Genomic DNA, 22,433 nt, shown 5'->3' on the forward strand with positions numbered 1-22,433 from the left:
ACCTTGCTCTATCAGGGAGGCAGAGTGGAACAGACAGTCCAGACACTGGGAGAATCATTAGCCAGACAGAGCCGGGCCAAGCCAATGAGGCCAAGGGGAAGGCTGACCCCTGGGTCCCAGGGAACACCAAGGCTTTCAGGTGCTCGGCTTTTTGTTTAAGAAAGATAACACCACAGTCTTGGCATTTGTGAGAGACTAGGTAAAAAGGTCAGTGGGGATTTCTGCCATGATTTTATGGGATATTCCCTCAACCTTTGGATACCAACAACTGCCTTCCCCCTGCCAGACCTAACATGGGTGTTCTCAGGTGAGAGGTTCAGAATGTAAAGACGGGTTTCTACCGGCATCCAGCAGCTTCAAAGCTCTGTCGGTTGCCTGACCCTCTGGCCTCCTCCTCTCAACCTCAATTACCGTGCTCCTTTCTGCTGAAGCACCTTCAGAGTCCCTCGTCACAGGCCTTCACCCAAAATCTGGCATGGGGCCCCTCCCCCGCTACGCCTCCTGGGGAAAGAGTCAGGAGGACTGTCTGGACAATGGAGAAAAGCAAAACCAGGCCACTCCAAGGGCAATGGCCAAGATCAAAGCCCGGTCTGCCCACAAAATTTCAAGTGGAGGTCTGCCATCACCCCGGCTCCCAACATTCCCAGACACTCACTCTGATTCAACGCTCACTTGAGTTACCTTCAGAGGGAAGCCAAGGCAGCCTCCCCTGGCCCCAACTGCATTCTGGTCCTCCCACTAACCTGTGGGAGCCACGGTGTCCTCACCTGCCAGGGAGGCACTGATGCACCCCTCCCACCCTGTAAGCAGGACCTCGAGGCCACACAACTCCAGAGGGCACCACTCACTCGGCAATAGGACCACAGGGAGTCGAGAGGTTTAAGTGAGGCGAGATGCACATGAAGGCGCCTAGCAACAGAACTGGCTCTGGGCGACAGCACCCCAACCCTTCCCCTCCCGGGGCCCTAGGGGTCCCACAAGGGCCGCCCTGCAGTGAGGAGTAATAATGCTGTAGCACTGACGGGAACAACAAGAATACAAGGAACTGACATCAATCGAACATTGTGGAATAAGCACCATACTAACTGCTTAACGTGCCACATACTATTCAAGTCTCCCATCAGTTCTAAGATTTATCCCTGTTTTACAGACGTGAAAACTGAAGTATGAAAAACTTAGTTCAGAGGGCGCCTGCAGGGCTCAGTCAGTTGAGCATCCACTCTTGGTTTTGGCTCAGGTCATGATCTTGCAGGTTCGTGGGTTCAACCCCTGGGTCAGGCTCTGCTCTGGCAGTGCAAAGCCTGCTTGGAATTCTCTCTCTCTCCCTCTCTCTCTGCCCCCCCCCCCCGCCATGTTCTCTTTCTCAAAATAAAGAAATAAACTTAAAAAAAAAAGAAAAGCTTGGTTTGCTTAGCCAAGGTCTCACAGCCAGTGAGCATCAAAGAAAAAGAAACAAAATCAGGGTGGCAGCACGGACAGCCCACCTAACTAGAGGGCTTTGACAATATCAAGGGTTAAAGACTAAAGTGTTCATATTAAGGGCAGGAGAAAAAGATCCCAAAGGAAGGAGCTCCAGTCCTCTGTCATCCTCCACACCCTGGAGCTGGCGGGGTCTTTCCCACAAGCTCTGAGGCCAGCCTCCTGCAGTCCAATGCTCTCCACTGAGCATTTGCCCTGCTAACAACTCCTTCTTGGTGCAGAGATGTGGCATTACGGTCCATCGGACGGGGAGCCAGAAGCACCAGGGTCTAGATCTGGCTCTGGTGAGCACGTGGGTATATTTTAGAAGCCTGATTACCTGCCCACCATTTCTCCATCTGTAAAACAGCCCCACCCTGCCACCTGATGCTGCTACGGGGAGAGACAAGGTCAAGGCCATGAAAACTTGTAGGGCTCTACAGGAGAAAAGGTACAACTGACCCTCAGGAATGACTTACAATAAAACCCCGATTAGAAATATCCTTCCAGACTGATGTTCGTTGGCATTCTCCATTTGATTTCTAAGCAAACAAGATAGTCTATCATAAAAAAAAAAAAACAACAGGGGCACCTGGGGGGCTCAGTCAGTTAAGTGTCCAACTCTTGATCTCAGCTCAGTTCCTGATCTCACAGTCTGTGAGATCAAGCCCCACGACAGGCTTGGGATGCTCTCTCTCCCTCTCTCTGCCCCTCCCCTGCTTGGGCACTCTTTCTCTCTCAAAATAAATGAACTTTAAAAAACAAAACAAAAAAATCAATTGTCTTCCAAGTAGAAAAATGGACTCTCACACTGATGAATGACAGCAAACTACAGAGACTGAAATAGACCAAGTTTTTCTTGGTTGACCTTCACTTAACCAAAAAGTCTTTCCATCCCCCACCCCCCCTTCGTGGACAGCCTAGCCAGCTAGGCAAGGCTTTACAGAACAGATGCTCACTCTTGGATCCAAGGGTCTCCCCCTTTCCCCACCCTCTTTGCAAGTGCCCCTTATAACCTGCCCTTTATTCACTGCCCAAAGGGGACCCCTTCCCCCAAGAACAGCAAATAAATCCAATTCATTTGGGGCTAAATATGTAAATTTTAGGCTGAGGTGTCCATTCTAGACTCCAGAGTTATCAGTTGCTATAAATTCATTCACAGTCACACACACACACACACACACACACACACACACACACACACACACACCAGCAAAGACCAAGGCAGAAACAACCAAGCACAGCTCCCACTGTTACTCTCTTCCTGATGACAGCTGGGAAGGAGGCCCGTCACCTGGCTCGACCGTCACAACACCCACCGCCCCATCTCAGGCCGAGCCCAGGGGACTGCCACCCTCCCTCGCCCTTTTGCAGGCCCCTCGGTGGCACGTCGTGGCTGCCAGGCTCTCCAGGGCCTGCTGTGGCTTTCAGAAAACAGAGCAGTTCTATTTTTAGCCCTTCTCAGCCTAATAATACCCCCCAACACCCATTCAGCTTAATCACTTTATTGAGGACAAGAAGCTGGCTCTCCAGCCCGGGTGCTTCTGATGTTAGGAAGTAGTAAAATGTTCAAACTGGTTAAAAATGACACTCATTGGCTTGCCTTTGGTGTTTCTGAACCCGTAATTGAGGCCCAGGCTGTGGATCTAAAGAAGCTTGCAGGTTTCCGAGTCTTTCTTTCTTACCCCCTGCACCATAATTGAGGTGTTACATTACAATTCCGGCACTGACGTCTGCAGGCTCAAAATTCAGAAGCCTTCAGACTCCACACTTTTCCAAACAGAAATATGGCCTGTCACACTTTCGTGCCCATTCTTAGCATGAACCACCACCCCACCCCGCCCCCGCCTGACCCCAAACAACAAAATGCGGCTCGCCTCTTCTGGCTGACCTCACACAAAAGATGCAGGTGGGCTGGCTCCTTCCCGTGTCGAGCGTTATTAAGGCGAATCGGACCACTAAGTTGACCTCGGACTGCTGCTGGAAAACAGGCAGGTCTGTTTGGTGTAATTAGAGGACCTGAGAATTCGCTGCGCGCAGAAAAGAGACTGTTGGCAACCTTCCGCACACACCTTTGAGACCGTGATTTCCAAAGCTTTGGGGTGACGCTCGCCAGCGCACAATCTGTCCCTTGTGAAGTAGGGGCTGGGGGGAGGTGGACTGCCTGGAAAAGGAACGCCAACACCTTGGCCTCAGAGGTTAAGATGTGTGGCTATGGGGACAGGCCAGCCTGTGTTTACAGCCCAACTCGGCCTCTTAATCGAGGGGTGCTCTTGAGCAAGTCAACTCCGTGTCCTCCTCATCAAATGGAATCCTAACGGCTCCAACCTCGGAGGGGTTGGTAGGGAGGGAGCGAGATCATGAGGTGAAATGCTTGGCCCGTCGGCCCTGAGTAAATGTTAGATGCCACTGTCACGGCCTCTGACCGTCTCCATTCTGCGGTGGGCACCTCCTGAGTCAAAGGGTTCAGTCCTGGTCTCTGCAGCCTTGCACACGACAAAAAGGGAATGTGACGCCAGAAAGGAAAGTCACAGCCGGTTGCGTGCGACCTTGGGAGGTCCGTGGACAAGGCGTGGTAAGGAACCCCGTGGACTCAAACTGGCTGACGAAGCTGTCTCAAAAGCAGAAGCTCTGAGGGGCCACACGACCTCTCGGGACCCTCCAGCTGGGTCCTAGGCCTGCAAACTCACCTGAGGAGGCTCTTCCGCCTTCCCAGCCAGCCCCTCCTTCCTCCCTTCCTCCCTCTCTCCCCTTCATAGGCAAGGTGCTCAGAGCCCCTTTATAAACTTCTTGCTCTTCAGAAGGCAGAGGCGGGATGCCTCATTAACTCCCCTAGCTAATTTTACAATTTAACCAAATACCACATTCCTGCCTTGCTGCAGCCAGCCTCTGCCTGTGACCAGCTTTTATAGCTGTGAGATAGAGGAAGAAGGTGATCCGGGCCAGAGACAGGGCAGGCAGAGCCTTTGAAAACTAACAGAGGAGATGGAGAATAGAAGAAAACAGAATACCTATAGATTTTTTTAAATTAAGTATATATTTATATACATATAGTTTTCAAAAACCAGTCCTGAGGATGTTCCAGAGTAGATTTCTAGGCTGTGTGGGGCTCAGGAGTGAGGGAAGAAAGCCATACGGGGCCCGTGTGTCAGAAAGATGGAGTACTCTGGTGACAGCAACTCTTCCTGTCCCCCCGCCCCAGGAAACATGGTTACACGCTGTCCTCTGAGGGGCATGATTCCGTGCTAATGGAAGCAGCAGGCCAGAGGCTCAGCAGGGCCACCCAGAGGACACATTCAGCTTGGCCAGGCCCCAGCACCCCTGTCAAAGGGCACTGAGAGGTCCCACTCCTGACCCACTTAGCCCAGGACTTCTGGATGGCAGCTTCGGGCTCCTACCTCCTGATGAAGGTTCTGGGTGCTGGGAAGGCAGCATATGTAGGAGCATTCCATCATAAAGAATCCTCTGGAATAAGAAAGACCCCCAGGAGTTGCTGTATTGGCCCCATTTATGCAGGCCCACACCTCACCCACCCATGACACACATACACACACACACACACAGAGAGAGAGAAAGAGAGAGAGAGAGAAAGAGAAAGAGAGAAAGAGAGATTCAGGGATTCTTACGTGCAGTCAGGCCTTGTTCTCAGAACACAGGTCACTGATAAAGACACTGGCCTGTGACTCTCTTGCATCTGGTCAGCTGTTCCCAGACTTCCAAAGCCTGCCATCTGTCCCTTACTACATTTCAGAGCGTCTGACTCTAGACCCCCAATATCTCAATCGATGCAAAACTGGCCCAGCAGGGCTGTCCCCCATGTACTGGCTTGTTCCCATCAGGCCATGACAAAGGGACCATGAGATCCAGGCCATGCAGGCAGAAATCCCGAATGGATAGCAGCCTCCTCAAAGATCTGGTCTTTGGGCCTTTGTCTGTCCTTGGCTTATGTTAGTGAAGGCAAATGAGGAAGACTCCAGCAAATCTAAAGTTTCAGGGAGTTCTCTCCTTACCTGGAGTTACCTTGTTACGGAGAACGATTGTGGCCTTGCATAATTACCCCAACAAAATGCTCATTGCAGCCGCCAATGAGCTCCTGGTGCTCAATTAGCTTCTAATAGTCAGTGAGAGAACTGTCGGGGTTTAATCCAACTACCCCAGAAGACATCTTATCCCAACTACTTAATGGAAAGTTTAGAACTTACTTCCCCCCCACCTCCTTTTCCTAGCAAGTGAAAGACTTTCGATCATAATGGCATGGTTTGGGTTGGGGGGAGGGGAAGGAGGAGGGAACATGTTAACTACAGAGGAAAGGCCTAGAAGAAACCTCTCTGCCAGGTTGAATCCTGGAGAGGTTCCAAAGAAAGGAGAACCTAAATACAGAGCACCCACCTCTCTCTCTCTCCCACTGGTTTCCCATCTGTGGGGAGAACCCCCTCCACCTTCACACAAGGTACAGAGGGCTGGGGCGCTGGCCCTCCATGTTCCTCCACTTCCCTCCAGGGCAGGCAAGCTTCTGCTGAAAGCACAGCCCTTCTGGGCTGCTATGTGTTCTCAACCTGGGCTTGGTGGAGCCCCAGACACTCACAGCCTGGTTTGGGGTTCCGCTAGACTTGGTGAGAAATACAGAATACTGTGGATCTGTGTCGGATCTGAACCTCATTTGCACATTTGTGTTTGTTTTGTGGATACCTCAACATGGCAGGAACACCTGATGTGCCAGCTTATCATTTTCAATGCAAGATTTCTCAACCTGCAGCCAAGGACAGTCGTAACATCCTTAGAACTCTGAGGATTCTCAAGTACTAGAAACTCTAAACCTCCTCAAGACCAGGTGGACAGAGGAGGAAGAAGGGGAGGAAGAAGAGGAGGAGGAGGAGGACAAGGAAGAGGGAGAGGCACCCCTGCCTGGCTGGTGGGAGAGGCACCCCTGCCTGGCTGACTGTGACTCACAGAAGTTCTTGCTTTGTCTTGCCCAGAAACACAGGCCCCCTCACCCACCATGAAGCACCATCTGGACAATTCCAGCAAGTGCTCGAAATCCCACAGCCCTCCCTCCTGAAGCCATTCCTCATCACCCTGGTCTTTGGGAGTTTCTCCCTCTTGTCTGTCCCCTTGTGGGGACAATGAGCACACCCAGGCCTGCCAAGGGCTCACCTCGTCCCCTCAGCCAGACTGACAGCCCCTGCAGGAACCCTGGCTTCAGCCCCTCTGCCTCTTCCGACATGGTCCGCGTGCCACGGGCCTTCAGCAGCTAAGTGCTACCTAATGAACCCATTCATGAATGACTTCCACCCAAAAGAACCCAGAATCGTCGCAGGGGCTTCTCTGCTGCCCAGCCTTCATCAGCACCTGGCTCCCATTTGGTTGACCCTGTGGTCCCCGGAGAAGGCTCCGGCATCCACAGTCGTGCTAGGGAAGATGAGGGTGTTGGAGAAAAGATACAAGGAGCTTCATGCCAAGTGGTCCAGTTACACTAGACAGAATCCGAAAGCTGAGGGAGGCCACAGTCTCCCTGACCGGGCCCAATGCAAGACACTGGAAGTCTGTGGGGGCTAGGGGCAGCCCAAGTAGTCACAGCTCTGACATTTCTGGGATGCGGCACCGGTCAGCTGACCCTTTCACTCCTGACTCATCATCCCAGAGGGCCGCTCCCAGGAGCACAGCTCCCAGCAGAGGAGCCACGGGCAGCTCTTTGGTCCTGTCCCTCTTCTCTGCGTGGGGCAGTGTTGGGAAAATGACAGGAGCAAGCTCTCGCCTGGGTGGGAGGGCCTGTAGCAGTGCTCACGGAACGACCCTGCCCCCAGCCCTATGAGGCAGTTGGGGGAGGGGGAGGAATCCCTAGGGACAGGGCCTTCCAGGTTCTCCCCAGCTCAGCTCCACAGTCTCTTGAGATATGGCTGTCCCCACAAACAGGACAGAAAGCTGGAACAGGTACAGCAGAATGATGTACAAGAAAAGCAGGAGTGTCGGGGGCAGAGGCCCTGGCTCCCAACCCAGTTCTGCCACCTCCCAGCCGTCGGACCTGCCGCAAGTGACTTGGGCTCTTTGTAAGCCTTCACGTCCTCACCTGCAAAATGGAATCACATATCTACCCTCCAAAGTCAACGTGGGATACCTGGATTCAGACATACAGAGTGCCAAGCACCGTGCCTGGAACACAGGAGACATTCAATACATATAAAGTGCCTGTTCTCCCCTCCCTCGTCCCTACCGCCCTGAGCCATTCATTTATCGAACAGATATTTACTGAGAGCCCATTACGGTGTTTGACCGTGGGGATACAACGGAGCAGGCTACCAATAAGGTCTTCCACTCCTGGTCTTGTCATCCAGACTGCTGAGTCCCAGGCCTGGAGGGAAGAAGGAGGGGCTTTCCGGGCCATTCCCTACCAGACGCCTATCCACCCACTCACCCACTCACCCGTTAGTTTATTCAAAAAACGGCTGAGTTATAACCACAATGCAGGTTACTCTGCTAGGTAGTACGGGGGACATGGAAATAAATCACATGTTGTGAGAAGCTCAGAGTCTAGCAGGCAAAAAAAGGACAAGCAAATAAATAGCCCTGACACAAAGAAGGTGACAGGTGCCATAAGAGGGGGTAGATAAATGGCTATGAGCAATCAGATGGGGGGGGGGGAGGTGCCTCTTGTCCTGCCCAGACAGACACATCCTATGGCTGAGCCGGCTGACTTTGAAAATAGAAGAGAAATGGAGCATTCGCCGGCTGGCACCATTCCTAGCACGGGAAGCCGGCAGGATCTATTTAAAAGGACTAGAGGCAGGTTAGAGCCTTTTCTGGCAATTCCCAAAACTCGTGCTTCCTCGAGCTGACTGGGTAGCTGGACAGAACTAACCGTGTCAAAATCCTACAGATCTTTTTTTAAAAAAAATCATTTAGCTGTTGCCAGGATGATAAAAGCAGCTTGCCACTCAAAGGGAGGGTCCACACCGGGCCGGTGGGAGGTGGGGCTGGATGGGGGGCGGGGGGAGAGAAGGAGGGGATGGGGGAAAAGAGGGGGATGCCCCCCCAAATATGGATCAGGGAGACCAGCAAAGAAATTTATGCATTGTAGTCGCTTTACTACCTAATTAATTCAGTAATTTCAAAAACAATTTTATTTATGTTCCATTTACCACATCAAAAGTAAAAAAAAAAATCCTACTGATGCTAAAATAATACCTCAAGGCATCTATTTTTAATCAGTTTAAAAAAAAAAGTGGGGGGTGAAAAAAAAACAGCCCTGGTTTCTATACAATCTCTCCTGGGCAGACCACCAGCCCAGAGAGAGGGAGAGAGAGGGAGAGAGAGAGACAGAGAGAGAGAAAGAGAGAGAGAGAGAACACAGCCAAGCCCTCTCTGAGAGCCTTCCTGGCTGCTCAAAACCGAGCTTGTCAAAAAAAACAAATCCATAATGGCCCGAGGCTCCTCTCCAATCTATTTTCTGCTCAGCTGGTTTTAAATGAAGTTATTATGAGTCATTAAAACACCCGCAAGCCAGTGGAAGTCAGCCAATTACAATTTTAAATTTAGCCCGTTCTCTGCCCCATTCTCTTGTTTTCTTCCTCTGCCCACAGAATGCTGCTGCTGGTACTTCTTCCCTCCTTTCCTTTACCCAAAGTGGAAGAGGCAGTTAAGAAAACGCAGAGTATCGCACGGCACGCAGAATCATTCACATGAAACTCAAATTATTAGATTAAAAAATGCAAAACGTCAGCCCCCTCCAAAGTCAACCCACGTCCCGCCTCAGCACACTGGATTCCTCAGAAACTCCAGATTCAGCCCTAGAGGTCACGAGGCTTTTTTTTTTTTTTTTAATGAAAAGGTTCTTCAGTGGGGTCCTGTTGAGAAACATTCCCGCGTCCACCACACAAAATCAAATCATGCTCCCGGTTGAATCCAAGAGGGGGAAACACACCGCCCACATTCGGGAATTCATAACAAACAATGAAGTTGAAATTCAAAGGTAACGCAGGCTTTGCAATCAAGCATGAATGTCGGTGGAAGTCACTAGATATGATGAGCTCATTTAGTTTTTAAATCTGCAAGGTAATGGTCTGTGCGGGGCCATTACAGCAAAGGAACAATTTTGAGTATTTCATGTAAACGTTTCTTCTCCATCTCTTTTTTTCTCATACATGCACATGGACGCATGCACGCGCACGTGCGCACACACACACACACAGAGCTGCCCCTCATTTCTGGGAACCTAACTGTAGCTTTTGCATAGCCTCCATGGAGTAAATAGTGTTCTTCCCAAAGAACCGACCAGCTATGCTTTCTCCAGGGCCATAATTAACTGGGGTGTCTGGAAGTTCCAACGAATGGACTCCCAGACCTTTATGTACACTTGCCATCACCTCCAGGGCCCATCACCCTCATGACCCCTTCCAAGACAAACAACACACACACACACACACACACACACACACACACACACACACCCATAAGAGAACCAGTGCTCTGCCTGGCAGGAGAACCAAAGGCAGACACCGAAGCAGACCGGGCACCGAGGAAAAGGGCTGTTGTCATGTCATTTCACGGACAGTCACTGAAGGTTGGCTTGGAGGCCAGGATGCTACCATGCATACTGATCTCCCTGGTGGCACTGGGTGAGTGGGACACAGTGTCTGTCCCCACCAACCAGCCTCAGGGAGAAGAGAGCGTGAAATACAAAGACGCTTCTAGGTCCACTGTGACCAGAGGCAGTTTACCAAAGGCAGGAGGAGCTGTTTCATCCTTGTGAAACGCAAACCTGAGGCCTGTGACCACAGCTGCCACATTTCGGGGGACCCCAGAACTGAGCAGATCCTGTCCTTAGCTTTGAATCTCGCTACTCACGCCCTCCCACGGTGGGACCCTCCACCAGCAGCTCCTCACAGCAGATCAAAGAAGCCAGTCCTCCCTGAAGTGAATAAAGCTGGGTGCTCACTTTACAGCAGCACGTACATTCAAATAAAGCTGAAAAGTCACAGGCCCCTCCCTTGCCCCAGCCCATTCCGGACGCAAGTGTTCTAACACTTAAAATTCATAATCTTCTCCCGAGAGATGGCTCCCCAAATTGTGTAAGCCTCAGGCCCCAGCAAACCTAGGTCTGCCCCAGGAACACAATCGCCGTAGTAACTGGGGATTCACTTACTCCACGATTCCTTATCAAAATGCTTCTATATGCCAGGCACTATGCCAGGTCATGGGCACGTGAGGATGCACAAACCACATGGCGCCCAGCGGGCACTGCACTCAGGTGGCTGGTACAGACCTCGGTGAGCACAGCGGCAGCAAGATGGGCTTTTTCCGCAGCAAAGTCCAATACGGACCTTGCAAAACCTAACCCCGTGCATCCATGCGTCCATGCTCGGCTCAGGTTGAAGACACATCCAGGGACCCAGGAAAAGCAGAAGCGAAGCCAGAGAAGATCCATGCTGGTCCCCGAGAGGCAAGGGCAGGAGCACACAAGGGTCCAGGCTCTGGGAGCACCCTCCGGGCACTCAGGAGTCCTCCCCAGGCCTTCTGGGCCAGAGGGCCATTCTGTTCCCCCACCCCAACCCCGTCCAACTTCCAAGCTAAAAAGCTTTGAGGAGTAGGAGAGAGACACAGAAGATCAACCAAGACGGACGGAGACAAAGACAGATGAAGATCTAAGAAAGGAGAAAGAACATACAGAAGAGCATCAGGACAGGGCTGAGGTCGACGCGGATGCCAGGACAGAGACAAAGAGATGGTGTGAGAGGAGACGGGGGAAATAATGGAAGGAGAGAAGAGCCACCCTGAAAAATAGCCTCCTGCCACCACAGAGAGCCCAGAAGAGGGCGCTAAGAAGGACATCCCCCCACCCCGCAAACTGGGCCCAGGCATAGCAGCTGGGGGGTGGGATGTGAGGGCCACGGAGGAGAGCCCTGGATGACCGACCGCCCCAGAATCCTGGCAGGGGGTGCGTCTGGGAAGCAAAAGGCAGGTGAAAGGGCCCTGGAACTAGGAAAATGGCATTGCCTTGGGATGGAGCCTACACCAGCATCCTACCCTACCTACAACCCCATGATCTACTCATCCTCATACCAAAGCAAGGGCCAGCCAAACAGCCCAGAACTTAGGGAGGACAGAAGGAGCCAGGGAGAGAAAAGGAGAGAATGTAAGAATAAACAGCAGACAGACAGATGTCCTGGCATCCATGTCTCTGGGGGCATTCATTTCCCCATAAGAATATCATCACCCAGCTCTACAAAATCTTACGGTGTTGGGAGGGGGTGCGTGGGGGGAGAAACCACCGTACTTTGGGGTTGAAAAAATCAGAAATAAACACAGAGAGAGAGAGAGAGAGAGAGAGAGGGAGGGACGCAGAGAAAGAGAGAGAAGGTTATTACATAATTTCTACTTTCTTTCCTCCACCCTTAAAGTAATGTTCTATCTGACAAGCTCCTCTCTGAGGGGGGAAAAATGACAAATCCAATCCAAAATTCAACAGCCTGTGTTCTGTTCGGAGAGCACACAGTGTACTGTACAGCCCATAAAACTCCAAACAGCCTCCAGACACTGCCGCAATCGTCCCCCATCAAAACACTTTGTCTTGCATACAAAAATAAGATACCGCGCTGAACGGAATACAAAATCAGCCCATTACAGTACAGGGAGACTGCTACTTAGCAACGAGGGGGCTCTAAAGCCTCAGTGCTCGACAGGAAGCAAAATCTGTCGAGCCTGTTGGGCAAATGATAAACATTAGCAGTATTAAAAAAACACAAAAGCCATGTAAATGGATAGACATAATGTGGAAGCGAATTTATAGAATAAATTGGGACGGGGGACCAGAGCGTAGGGGGAGAGAGGCTGGGATCCAGAGGGGTAGAGGCAACGAGCTTCCCAAACCCCTGCTAAGGCACCATATGGAGAGAGAGACGTGTGTATTTGGGGGGAGGAACATGTGAACCCTTCTTCACCCAGGGGCTGTAGGTGCACGGGGGCAAGAGAAGTGGAAGAACGCTGTTTAATACAATGACCTGCATTGAACTTGGCGAACTTCCTCTGCTCGGCTGGCCTGACATACAATCTTCAGAGCACACATACCCCGCAGCACCAGGGTGGACAGACCTGGGGCTTTACCTGCCCCGGGGGCCAGCATCATACCCAGTGCTGTTACAGGACCTGCCACTTGCTGTAAACAAAATCCCTAGCCAGAAAAAAAAAAAAAAAAAAAGTAAAAAAAAAAAACAGAGGCAACAAATCCAAAAGCACCCCATCTGGGCTGGAAAAATCAGTATATTTCATCAGGTAAAGGGGAAAAATACTCTGGCTGTGAATCAGCAGCTGGGTTTCGGATCCTAGCCAAAACAGGAGCTAAAAAGCAAAACCATATTCTTCTGGTCTCAGTTTAAGGCTCTTGAGGCAAAGAGGGAGAAGGGGAGGGGGTGGGGGGGGCGGTGAGGAAGGGGGCAGGGGGGGGGAGAAATGTATTTTTCATCAGCCAGTGTATAATTTATAAACAGCATTAAACAGTTTTTGTTTTCTTTTTCCTCTCTCCCGTGTATGGGCTTGGACAGCAGTCAAGCCTGCATTAATTTCTGCTTTGGGTACAGTGTGTTCTTGGAGGCACATCTGCAAGCGATCATAAACTCTCTGGAATGCTGGCAGAACATCCAGACCTGCCGGCAGGCCAGTGACGACACCACTCTGGGAAAAAGTTCGGGAAGCAGGCCAAATTCAGAGCGGGGGGGGGGCGGGGGGGGGAGCGCAGTGTGTTCAAGACAGAGCCGGGGAGAGTGGCTGCTTTCTTCCCTCTTCCCCTCATTCTGCACCCCGTCACCACCACCCACCGAAGGGAAGACAGTGGGCTTCTGAGCCTCTTCTGTCTGACCCTCTCTGTGCTCTTAACCCCAACCTCCATGGTGCCTGCTTCTGAAGGCGTGCCGAGGGCGATACAGGACCTGAGGAAGTTTCTGGTTTACCCCGGTGGCAGAAAGCTACTCTGACGAACAGACCACGACATTCACTTGAGAGCAGGCAGAGAGGGGATGAGCGGACCACAGCTCAGACCTGTCTGGATAACACCCAATCTCTTGCTCTTAGCGGATACCTATCTGGCAAGAGAGAGGTGACAGAGACAGCAAGTCCTGAGAGGCCACCTTTAAACCCTAAGACGCCTCTCCAATCCTCAGCCTGGGGACCATACGTTGCCACCACAGGGAACCATCCAGCCGCCAGGCTCCCCCCTCCCCACTTGCCCTGTCTCTGGGAAGACCCTGAACCCCAAAGCTCAGTGTTCCGAAAAGAAAAAAAAAAAAGGAACAAATACAATCCACAGGTCTTTGACATCTGTAATTTTTTTCCCCGTTCCATTGGACCAGGACATGGGAAAGCATGAGAGAACCAATCTGGTTTCTGGTCCCAACCCTTCCAGCCCTTTTTCTGCCAGACGGATGACCCAGGCCCCTGATGATATGCCCTGGCCACCCCCATGCTGCTGCTGGAATCAGAAAATCCATCAGCCAAAGACCATATTCCTTCCCAGTGGCTCCGACGATGGGGAAGAGACTGGTATCAGGGGAGATTTCTCAACAGCCATGGCTCATGGTGCCCAGAAAAGAGCAGGAGGATGGAGAACAGGGGACCTACTGATCGCTGGCAGGACTGGACTCCCAAAGAAAGGCCACCCTCAATCGGGACTAGAGGCACGGGCCTATCTACCTTCCAACCACACCCCAAGATTGTCAGGCATGCCATTTCTCCAAGGGGTCTTATAAATCCTATACTCCAGGCTAGTCTACATCAAAAAGCCCACAGTCCTTTCTTTCCAGGAAAAAAAAAAAGTGTCACTCCCTTATTCAACCTTCCAGTGGCTCTCCAGTGCTACAGGTAAAGTGCACATTGTTTTGCTACTCAAGGCCCCCACAATCTCACCTCATCCCTCCCTTCCAGAGCCTGCCCTCTCCCCCCCCCCCCCACCCCGGCTACACTGCATGTCATCGTGGTGGCTTGGGTCTCCCCTACCGATTCCTTTCAAAATTCCATTATTCCCACCGGTCATGTTAAGTTCTACCACCCTCTGGAAAGGACACTCTCCTCCTGCAAGTTCCTCCTAGAATTCTCCCTGACTCTTTGTGTCCAACACCTTCTTTGGTCATTTCAGTCAAACATCTCTCCTACTGGGCGTAAGCTCCTTGAGGGCAGGGATGCTGTAAAGCTCTCTGCAGTGGTGCTTAGTCAATGTCCACTGGCTGCAAAAACGAATGACGCTCCCAGGACAGGGGCAGGCCACAGAAACCTGCAAACCCCTCAACAGCCTGCAGTCAAGTCAAAAACAGGAGCAAGGAGTTCTGGGTGTGCTCACTTACAATCCACCAGTACTGCAGCCAAGCCGTGGGAAATCCTACCTAATGGGAAACCTTACACCAGCAAATCCCAGAACCAACCCGAGCCACTGCCTGGGTCTGCGGTCTCTGCGTGCACATCCCAGAGCCAGGAATCACCTCTTCAGTGACAGCAAGGAGTGGCAAGGAGACAGCAGGTCGCCGATCCCCACAGCAAAGGGTGGGAAGGGAGCTGTCAGAGCGAGCCCAGGAGGAACAGGCTTGCAAAGCATCCAAGGTGGTCACTCCTCCCACCAGGCCTTGTTTTTTTCCCCAAACTGTCCCCATCCCAAACGCACCTCTGGGAACGCAGGGTGTGGCCAGATCTATCCTCATTAGTTAATGAGTTAGGTTATTTGTTAATTTAAACTTATCGTTATCATCAGGTATATCTCATAAACACTTGATTAGTTAACGCACTCAAATAGAAATAAAAACTTCAATTAAACTGAACGTTCACTACTACCATTTAGGGTCTTAAAAAAGGAAGAAAAAAAAAAAGAGGGGGGGGGGAAGAGAAAGAAAGAAGTGTCTCCAAGAAGGGCCTCCTACAGGGCAAACTTCTAATTAAACAAATTGTCGATTTCAACACAATGAAAACTGATTTAGGAGTGTAAATTTAGTATTCCAGTCACTGAAAATAAAACCTCATGTTGTCGGTCTCCTACAGGCTGATTTCCTCAGATAGAGAAATGCAGAGGAGAGGAAGACAACGTGAGAAGGACCAAGAGCTGAGAATGAAGAGCCAGCCAGAGCGTTTCGTTCTTTCATAAATAACATCTCCGCAGAAATCTGCGCGGCCTGTTCTCAAGCATCGGAGCAGCTCCTGTCTTGCGTCCTCCTTCACCCCACCCCTACCAGATTAGAAAAAAAAAAAAAAATTAATCGCATATGATGACAAACTTGGCTCAGCACTCACTGTACCCACTGTACCCACAAGGCTGGCTCGCAGCCAGGCCTGGCCGGGTGCCAGAACTACAATAACAAACACAGGCCACGCTAGCCAAGAGGGGGTGGGGGCAGCCAGCGCGCCCAGCAAGGAAGTGAGCCAGGAGGAGCACCGTTCAAGCTCGGCCGAGCACAAGAAAACAGCAGGAATGTGCCTGGTCCGAGGGCAGCAACCACATTCAGGGGAAGGCGGGGGCACCGGGACCCGCACCCAGATCCCAGACTTGCTTCTCCACGGCCTGCCCCTTGGAATGGTCCCCGAGGTCCTGGAGCATCTATTGTTCTGCTAGGCTCTGCAGTGCGGCCCCAACCCTCGGGGACGGTCTGTAAAGTGGGTCTGCACGGCACACGCTCAGGGGCCCGAGCCTGCTGACGGCTCCCAGCAGGGAGCCTGCAAAGCCCGGCAGCAAGAAACATGTCGAGTCCTCTAAACCGTCAACAGAGTTCTGTGATCGTGCAACGGAGAGAGGAGTCAGAACGTGTAAAACCCCACCTCCCTCGGCCCCTAGAATCCAACAGGAGACCCGGCACTGCTGCCCGGCCCTCCACACCCCTCCTCTGGGGCCTTCACTGCTTCACAGGGGGCGTGAATGATTCAGGAAGTGGTCCAGCCTCCCTCTCAGCTCGTGTTGCTATTTTATTTTCAAGACATCCCAACACAGGGGCGACAGGTACACGGGAGAACGACACGGAAAGGAGCAGCAGAGAACAGAAATATCTTAGCAGGCAAGGAGCTGTCTGCAAAGGTGAATGAAAGCACTATGACCCTCCCCCCTCCCCCCGCCAAATCCTCTCTTCCAAGGACACTGGCAAGTGGGTTTCAGAGAGACAAGTCATTTTGCACAATCAGACTCTGTGTCGAGTAAGATATGAATGGAGAAGAAAGCCTAGGGAGACAGGACCCAGCTCCCAAAGCTGCCAGGACATCCGGAGGAGACCACGGGAGCCCAAAGTGGCATCTCAGGCAGGACAGGAGAGCACATCCCTAGGCGGTGGCTGGCTCCGGAGAGGGTGGTGCAAAGCCACTCATATTGTCTGAACTGGGGGCTCTGGGCCCACCAGCAAGTGCATAAGCAGTGCCTCTTCTCTCTGCTGCTCCCACTAGAGCCACCAATGCTGCAGAGACTAGCTTGCTCACATTCAGCCGATATGGGTCGGCGGGCTCCCGGCTGCCCCCCAGTGAACCTCTGGGTCACAGTCTAAACCGTTCGTCTTGTAGGAGGGAGCCAGCAGGAGACTGGAGCTCCCCTGACACAGTCTTAGCCCTCCCAGGCCACACTCACTCATCTGACCACCATCTACTGACTCCACTAACGTGCCTAGCAATGTGCTGTACATAACGGGGACACCCCATCCCCAGTAGCTTACAGCCCAGCAGAAGAACAAAGGGAGAGGGAAACTCCATTTACAGAGAGCCTATCACGGGTCAGGCCTAGTGCTCAGGGTCTGAGGTGAGCCTCACAATTTCTCCAAGGTAGAGTCAAGCGCTCTCATCTTACAGATGAGGATACAGAGGCTCCAAAAGCTTATGTTTTTTGCCCACGATAACGTGGGCAGGAGGCAAGTTTCCAAATTTCTACCCCGGACTCCCAAGGAGGGGAGGGAGATAAGGCAGGTCCCTAAACAACCACAGTACAAAGAAGAAAGACTGTGCCCAGAGAGCTTCAGATAAAGAAACGCGGACACCCAGAAGCAGGCAGGACTGCTCCTGGCTGAAGGTGGGGAAGTGTGGAGGATGGCATTGCTAAGGGACCTCAGAAGATCCGGCAAGGCCCGGGGAAGGGTTATTCAAGCAGAGGGAAGGGGGTGGACAAAGCCACGGAGCCCAGAAAGCAAGCTGTGTCAGTATGCACAGGGAGCAAACCAACAGACGGGTCTGGCTAGCGTGCTGGACTCAAGGAAGGGGCAAGGAGGAAGGATGCTTGCTGGGCCAAGTTCCGGAGTGGGCGAGGAAGCTTTAACCACAGGCTGAAAAGTGTGTTACCCGCGTGGAAGTGTCCAGCACCTCACTGTTGGAGACCACACAGGGGCCTGCACCAGGAAGCACATAAAACAGAAGACCCACACTCTTGGCACTTGGGGGGTGGCCAAGCCGGTTGGCAGACAGCTTTGAAACCCCACACTGAACCCTAAACAACCTACCAAACTGAAGGGAAGCGAAAAGATACAGGGTGCAATTTATAAAAACAGGACAAAAGGAGTCCATGAGTCCCGAGCAGCTGCTGGACACAAGGGTATATGGACTCAGGACTCCAGGCCAATGTGGGATGGGTGGGCAGGACAAACGGTTCAGTGGAACAAGGGGTGAGGGTGGGCGACCCCGCCGAGAGAAGAACGGAACACACGAAGATGTACGGACAGAGAGCGCGTGCTGAGACAGACAGCCACCTGGCGTGGCACAGTGCCTGGATCTGGAAGGGTTTGGGGCACTTGAGGAGAGGCCGTGAGGGCCAGGGAGAGAGCATCCCATGCAGCACCGAGCCACACGGGCTCTGCAGCCAGACTGTGGTGACTGAAGCATAAAAAGCACCCAACAGCATTGACATGACCGTGCGAGCCACGGGAAGACAGACTGCAAACAGCCAGCCAGACCAGAAGCTTCTGGGGTAAGGTGATGGGAACATGCTCCAGGGGCAACGTGGGGGAAAAGGAAGGTGAGATGGAAAATCGCCATTTCCGACACACCACATATACGCCAGGGCGTGTACGACACACGCTTTTAACCTACATTCTGTCCCACAGTTTCTTTAAAAAAAGGACACAAGTTAGGCAACACCTGCCCTTTACAGATGCACAAAACGGGGTTCAGAAGACAGATCCACCCCAGGTCAGAAAGCACATATTACAGATGAGGTTTGAACGTGTGCCTAATCCCAAAGCCCGTGCTCACTTCACAAATGCTGGAGGGCTAGTGCTGGGCGCAGTGTGGGACAAAGACATCCACACGTGACAGTAAGAAGATGGCCTCACCTCTCCCCCAAAATGTGACCCTAAGGTTGAAAGGCATGGGAATCAGAAGAAGAGAGCACTGGCCCTGACAGGGAAGTCTGAAGGCCTCTGCAGCTGAACCCGGACACCCCGCTGGCCTCAGAGCAGCACCATCAGACCCGGTGTATCCTTCCCTCCGCCAAGGAGAGCTGGGCACGCTGCATGTCAGGTACCACTCCATTTCCCGTGCTTCGGGGAACAGAGCAGCTTTGTCCCAAACATGGGCAAAACCCCCCGCAGCCACGCAGCCAACCCCGCTGGAACTGGGTAAAACTACCTTGCAAAAGACAGCACAAGGTAACTAGCTCTGTGTTCCTAACCTGTTCAATTAAAGGCTCCCGTATTAACATGACCCCAACAGTCAGATTCATGAGACACTGAGAACCGAATGCCACAACTGTTGTGCTAATGCAACTGTCGTCTGCTTTGGAAGGGAGATCACACACAGGGCACTGGGGGCTAACAAAGCCCTAGGAAACCCAAGAGAGCACGAGGATGGGTTTGTGTGGACGGTCACACCGTTAGGATGAACTCTCTGCTCCATGAACCTGGAGAGAGCATCCACGAAACACGGTGGACCACAAGCCCCGGCTGGCAGTGGGGACATCCGGGCTCTGAGTGAGGGCAGGGGCAGTTGCCTGGGCTCAAATGGGCCAGTCAGGGCAGCATCGCCTACCTGAATGAGCCAGTAAGTGCATTCTTAGTCGCAAACTATCCAGGAACCGCTTTCCGCAGAGTTCACACCCGTACGTCTTCATCCCACTGTGCAGCTTCCTGTAGGGAGAGGAAAAAATAGGTTGCGGCTGCTCTGGCTGGACAGGAGGCAGGCCCACCCTCACCTGGGGGCTCTGCGGACATCCCTCCAGTAGGTGGGCAGGAGGGAGGGGAGGTGGAAGGCATGGGGGCTACAGATGGGCACTGATGGAGACATCCCCACATGCTCAGATGGCCGAACGCACCCCTCTTCCCAGGGACCGCTGCCAAGGAAGAATCTATTCCTGGTCTTGTCCAAGAGCTAGAGAACAGGGCACTTCCTGCTGCTTTACCCACTGGTACGCAGACCAAGGGGGGAAAGAAATCAGATCCGATTTCAGGGTGAGAAGGAAGAAGCACGGGACAGTCAGTCAGACATAACGCTCCCTGTCAAACTAGCACTGGGCGTCCTCGGAGGCCACCGGGCCTCTGCTCCCCTCGGTCAGGTCATGTCCCCCACTGCGCTGCAGTTGTGCATGTGCCGAGCTCCCCCACGACACCGTCAGACTCCGAAGGGGTAGCACGTGTGCCCTTTCTCTCTCCCATCCCCAGCTCCCACGACAGCGACTGACACATAGTAGGCTCCGAATAAGCTTATTAATGAATCGGTGCCTTTATGGACACAATAAAGCCGCTTCTCTCTTGGGGCATCCAGATGTTCTCAGAGCCGCACGTATGTGTCTCTAACACGCATGCCCTTCCCCTAAGGCCCGGCTTAGAAGATGTCTTCCTTCTGTTTTGACCAGAGTTTGAGCCCTGACAGGAAGATTTCAAGAAACTGGGTAACATCACCCTACAAATGCAGAATGGTGCGGATGGTAACGGTCATTTGGTTTTCCAGGTGCTGTCACACACTTCATCTCATTTTACCAACACTGCAATTCTGTGAGTCGGGCCTGACACACAGGACCACCCCCAAGAAGACAGAGGTCCCGGTAACAACTGCCCAGAGGCCCAGCCTGCAACAGAGCTCCGATCCCGAGCTGGACCTTTCGCCCCAAGCCCCTCTGCTCTGTCAGAGGCCGGCAGCCGAGTCGGGTAAGATGCAGGGGAGCAGGCGGGTAGCAAAGAGCTGAGCGGTGGGAAGAAGGTCTATGTGCTGTAGGCCGGCAAGGATCTGAGCTGCTGGCTGGCGTGTGGGCCATCTGGCCTGAACACTGACTTTCTTCCCACCCACACTCCTGTTCTCAGGCCCTTACTTGCCACTGCCAGATCCGGGATCCACCTCCGCCCCCATCTCTGTGCCTTCTTGCCCTACAGAACAGAGCAGGGAACGGCAGCCAGAGGCACGAGCTGATGGCAGTAGGGCAGAGAGTAGAGCATACAAAGTCCCCTTGGAGTCGACAACCCATTGCAATCAGACGATGACGGGCGAGGATCACGGTAAAAGGCTGGAGAGCTGCTGGTACACACAAGACCGCGGGTGTGGAGGGGAAGTGTTACACGCCCAAGTCAGCAGCACCCGGATCTGAGCCTCGGAGCCCAGATCACGACCACTACACCGAGCCATCCGCCGCCACCACCTTCCAATCCCCTAACGAGAACTCAGGGTAAGTCGAAACCACGCAGGCCCCCAGGTGAGCCTCCTGAGTGCCACAGTCTATGGGCCACGGTGGCTTGAGGATGGCACGCCATGTCCACGCCCAGCCCCCTTCACAGAACTCTTTCTCAATCAGGCTGTTTTGTTTGCTCGCTTTCCCTTTACTTCCTTGCCAAAAGCAACAAATAATTTCTCAATCACACACACACACACACACACACACCCTCATCCCTGATACTGTAGTGCGCCCCACCCCCATATTATCTTACTCCTGGCCATGGCTGATCCAACCCAATTGGGAAATAGTAACCGTACAGAACATTTTAACTGAACATTCTTAACTCCAAATAGATTTCACAATGCTGGACACTGGGACATGTCCTAATAGCGTTCTGGGCAAACCATGTTTTTAAACACATGCCCAGGCAACTGAGTGTGTATGTGTGCGTGTAAACACATGATAGACAGTATTCCTGCCACTCACCCAGGCATGGCAAATGTTTGCTTTCCTAAGACATGTTCTGTGGAGCAGCAAAAACTCAATTCACAAATGGTTCGGCCGGTGAACCTCTTGCACGCATCCACGGTCATGTGTGGTGGAGGGCAGGGCATGGGTTTCCATCCCATCTATTTCCATCTTTTTCTTCACTCGCGATTTCTTACCTTCCAGGAGTGCCCACCTCTCAGGGAGCAGCTAAGCGGAGGACCAGCACCTATTTAGACAGGTTTCCCAAAAGGACCCTGGAGTGACCAATCTTCCAGTATCAGCAGCCATCAACCAGGGTAAGCATCCCAACCCACCTCTTCTCCCTGCAGGCTCCAGACCAAATCTCTGACCCCGAGGAATACTTTCTGGGTAACCCCACTGCCTTCTTTCTGGATGTGAATGGATTTGCCTGGCAATCAGTGAAAGTGGCTTTCTTGGGCCACTGGACTAGCCTGGTGTGAAAGGCGGTAGACTCTTGCCCTTTGCTGGAGAGATAGCAAGGTACAGGGAAGGCTGCGGGGCCAGCAGTCAGAAGACCTGGCTCCTCAGCCTTACTCGGCCATTAACTTGCTTTATAACCTTGGACAAATCATGCTGTTAACAACCTCTCTGCATCTTTTTCACCTGGAAGTGATATGGGGGACTTCTAAGGCTTTGATCCCTTACGGAACCTAAATTTGAACAGTCAAAACTCTTACTCATGGGGTGCCTGGATGGCTCAGTCGGTTAAGAGTCTGACTCTTGGGGGTGCCTGGGTGGCGCAATCGGTTAAGCATCCGACTTCAGCCAGGTCACGATCTCGCGGTCCGTGAGTTCGAGCCCCGCGTGGGGCTCTGGGCTGATGGCTCAGAGCCTGGAGCCTGTTTCCGATTCTGTGTCTCCCTCTCTCTCTGCCCCTCCCCCGTTCATGCTCTGTCTC

The 22,433-nt window shown here is 52.5% G+C and overlaps 1 protein-coding gene across 5 annotated transcripts in view; it reads right to left on the bottom strand.

Annotated features, from left to right (window-relative positions):
• The window catches only part of ZBTB16 (zinc finger and BTB domain containing 16), a 193,497-nt gene that overhangs the window by 74,487 nt on the left and 96,577 nt on the right, over window positions 1-22,433 (bottom strand). For all 5 annotated transcript variants that reach the window (XM_027036560.2, XM_027036557.2, XM_027036558.2 and 2 more), the window contains one exon: window positions 19,411-19,508. In XM_027036560.2, coding sequence (XP_026892361.2) covers window positions 19,411-19,508 — 98 coding nt within the window. The remainder of the gene's footprint in view (window positions 1-19,410; window positions 19,509-22,433) is intronic.

This window comes from Acinonyx jubatus, chromosome D1, assembly GCF_027475565.1.
Source record: "Acinonyx jubatus isolate Ajub_Pintada_27869175 chromosome D1, VMU_Ajub_asm_v1.0, whole genome shotgun sequence".
NCBI lineage: Eukaryota > Metazoa > Chordata > Mammalia > Carnivora > Felidae > Acinonyx > Acinonyx jubatus.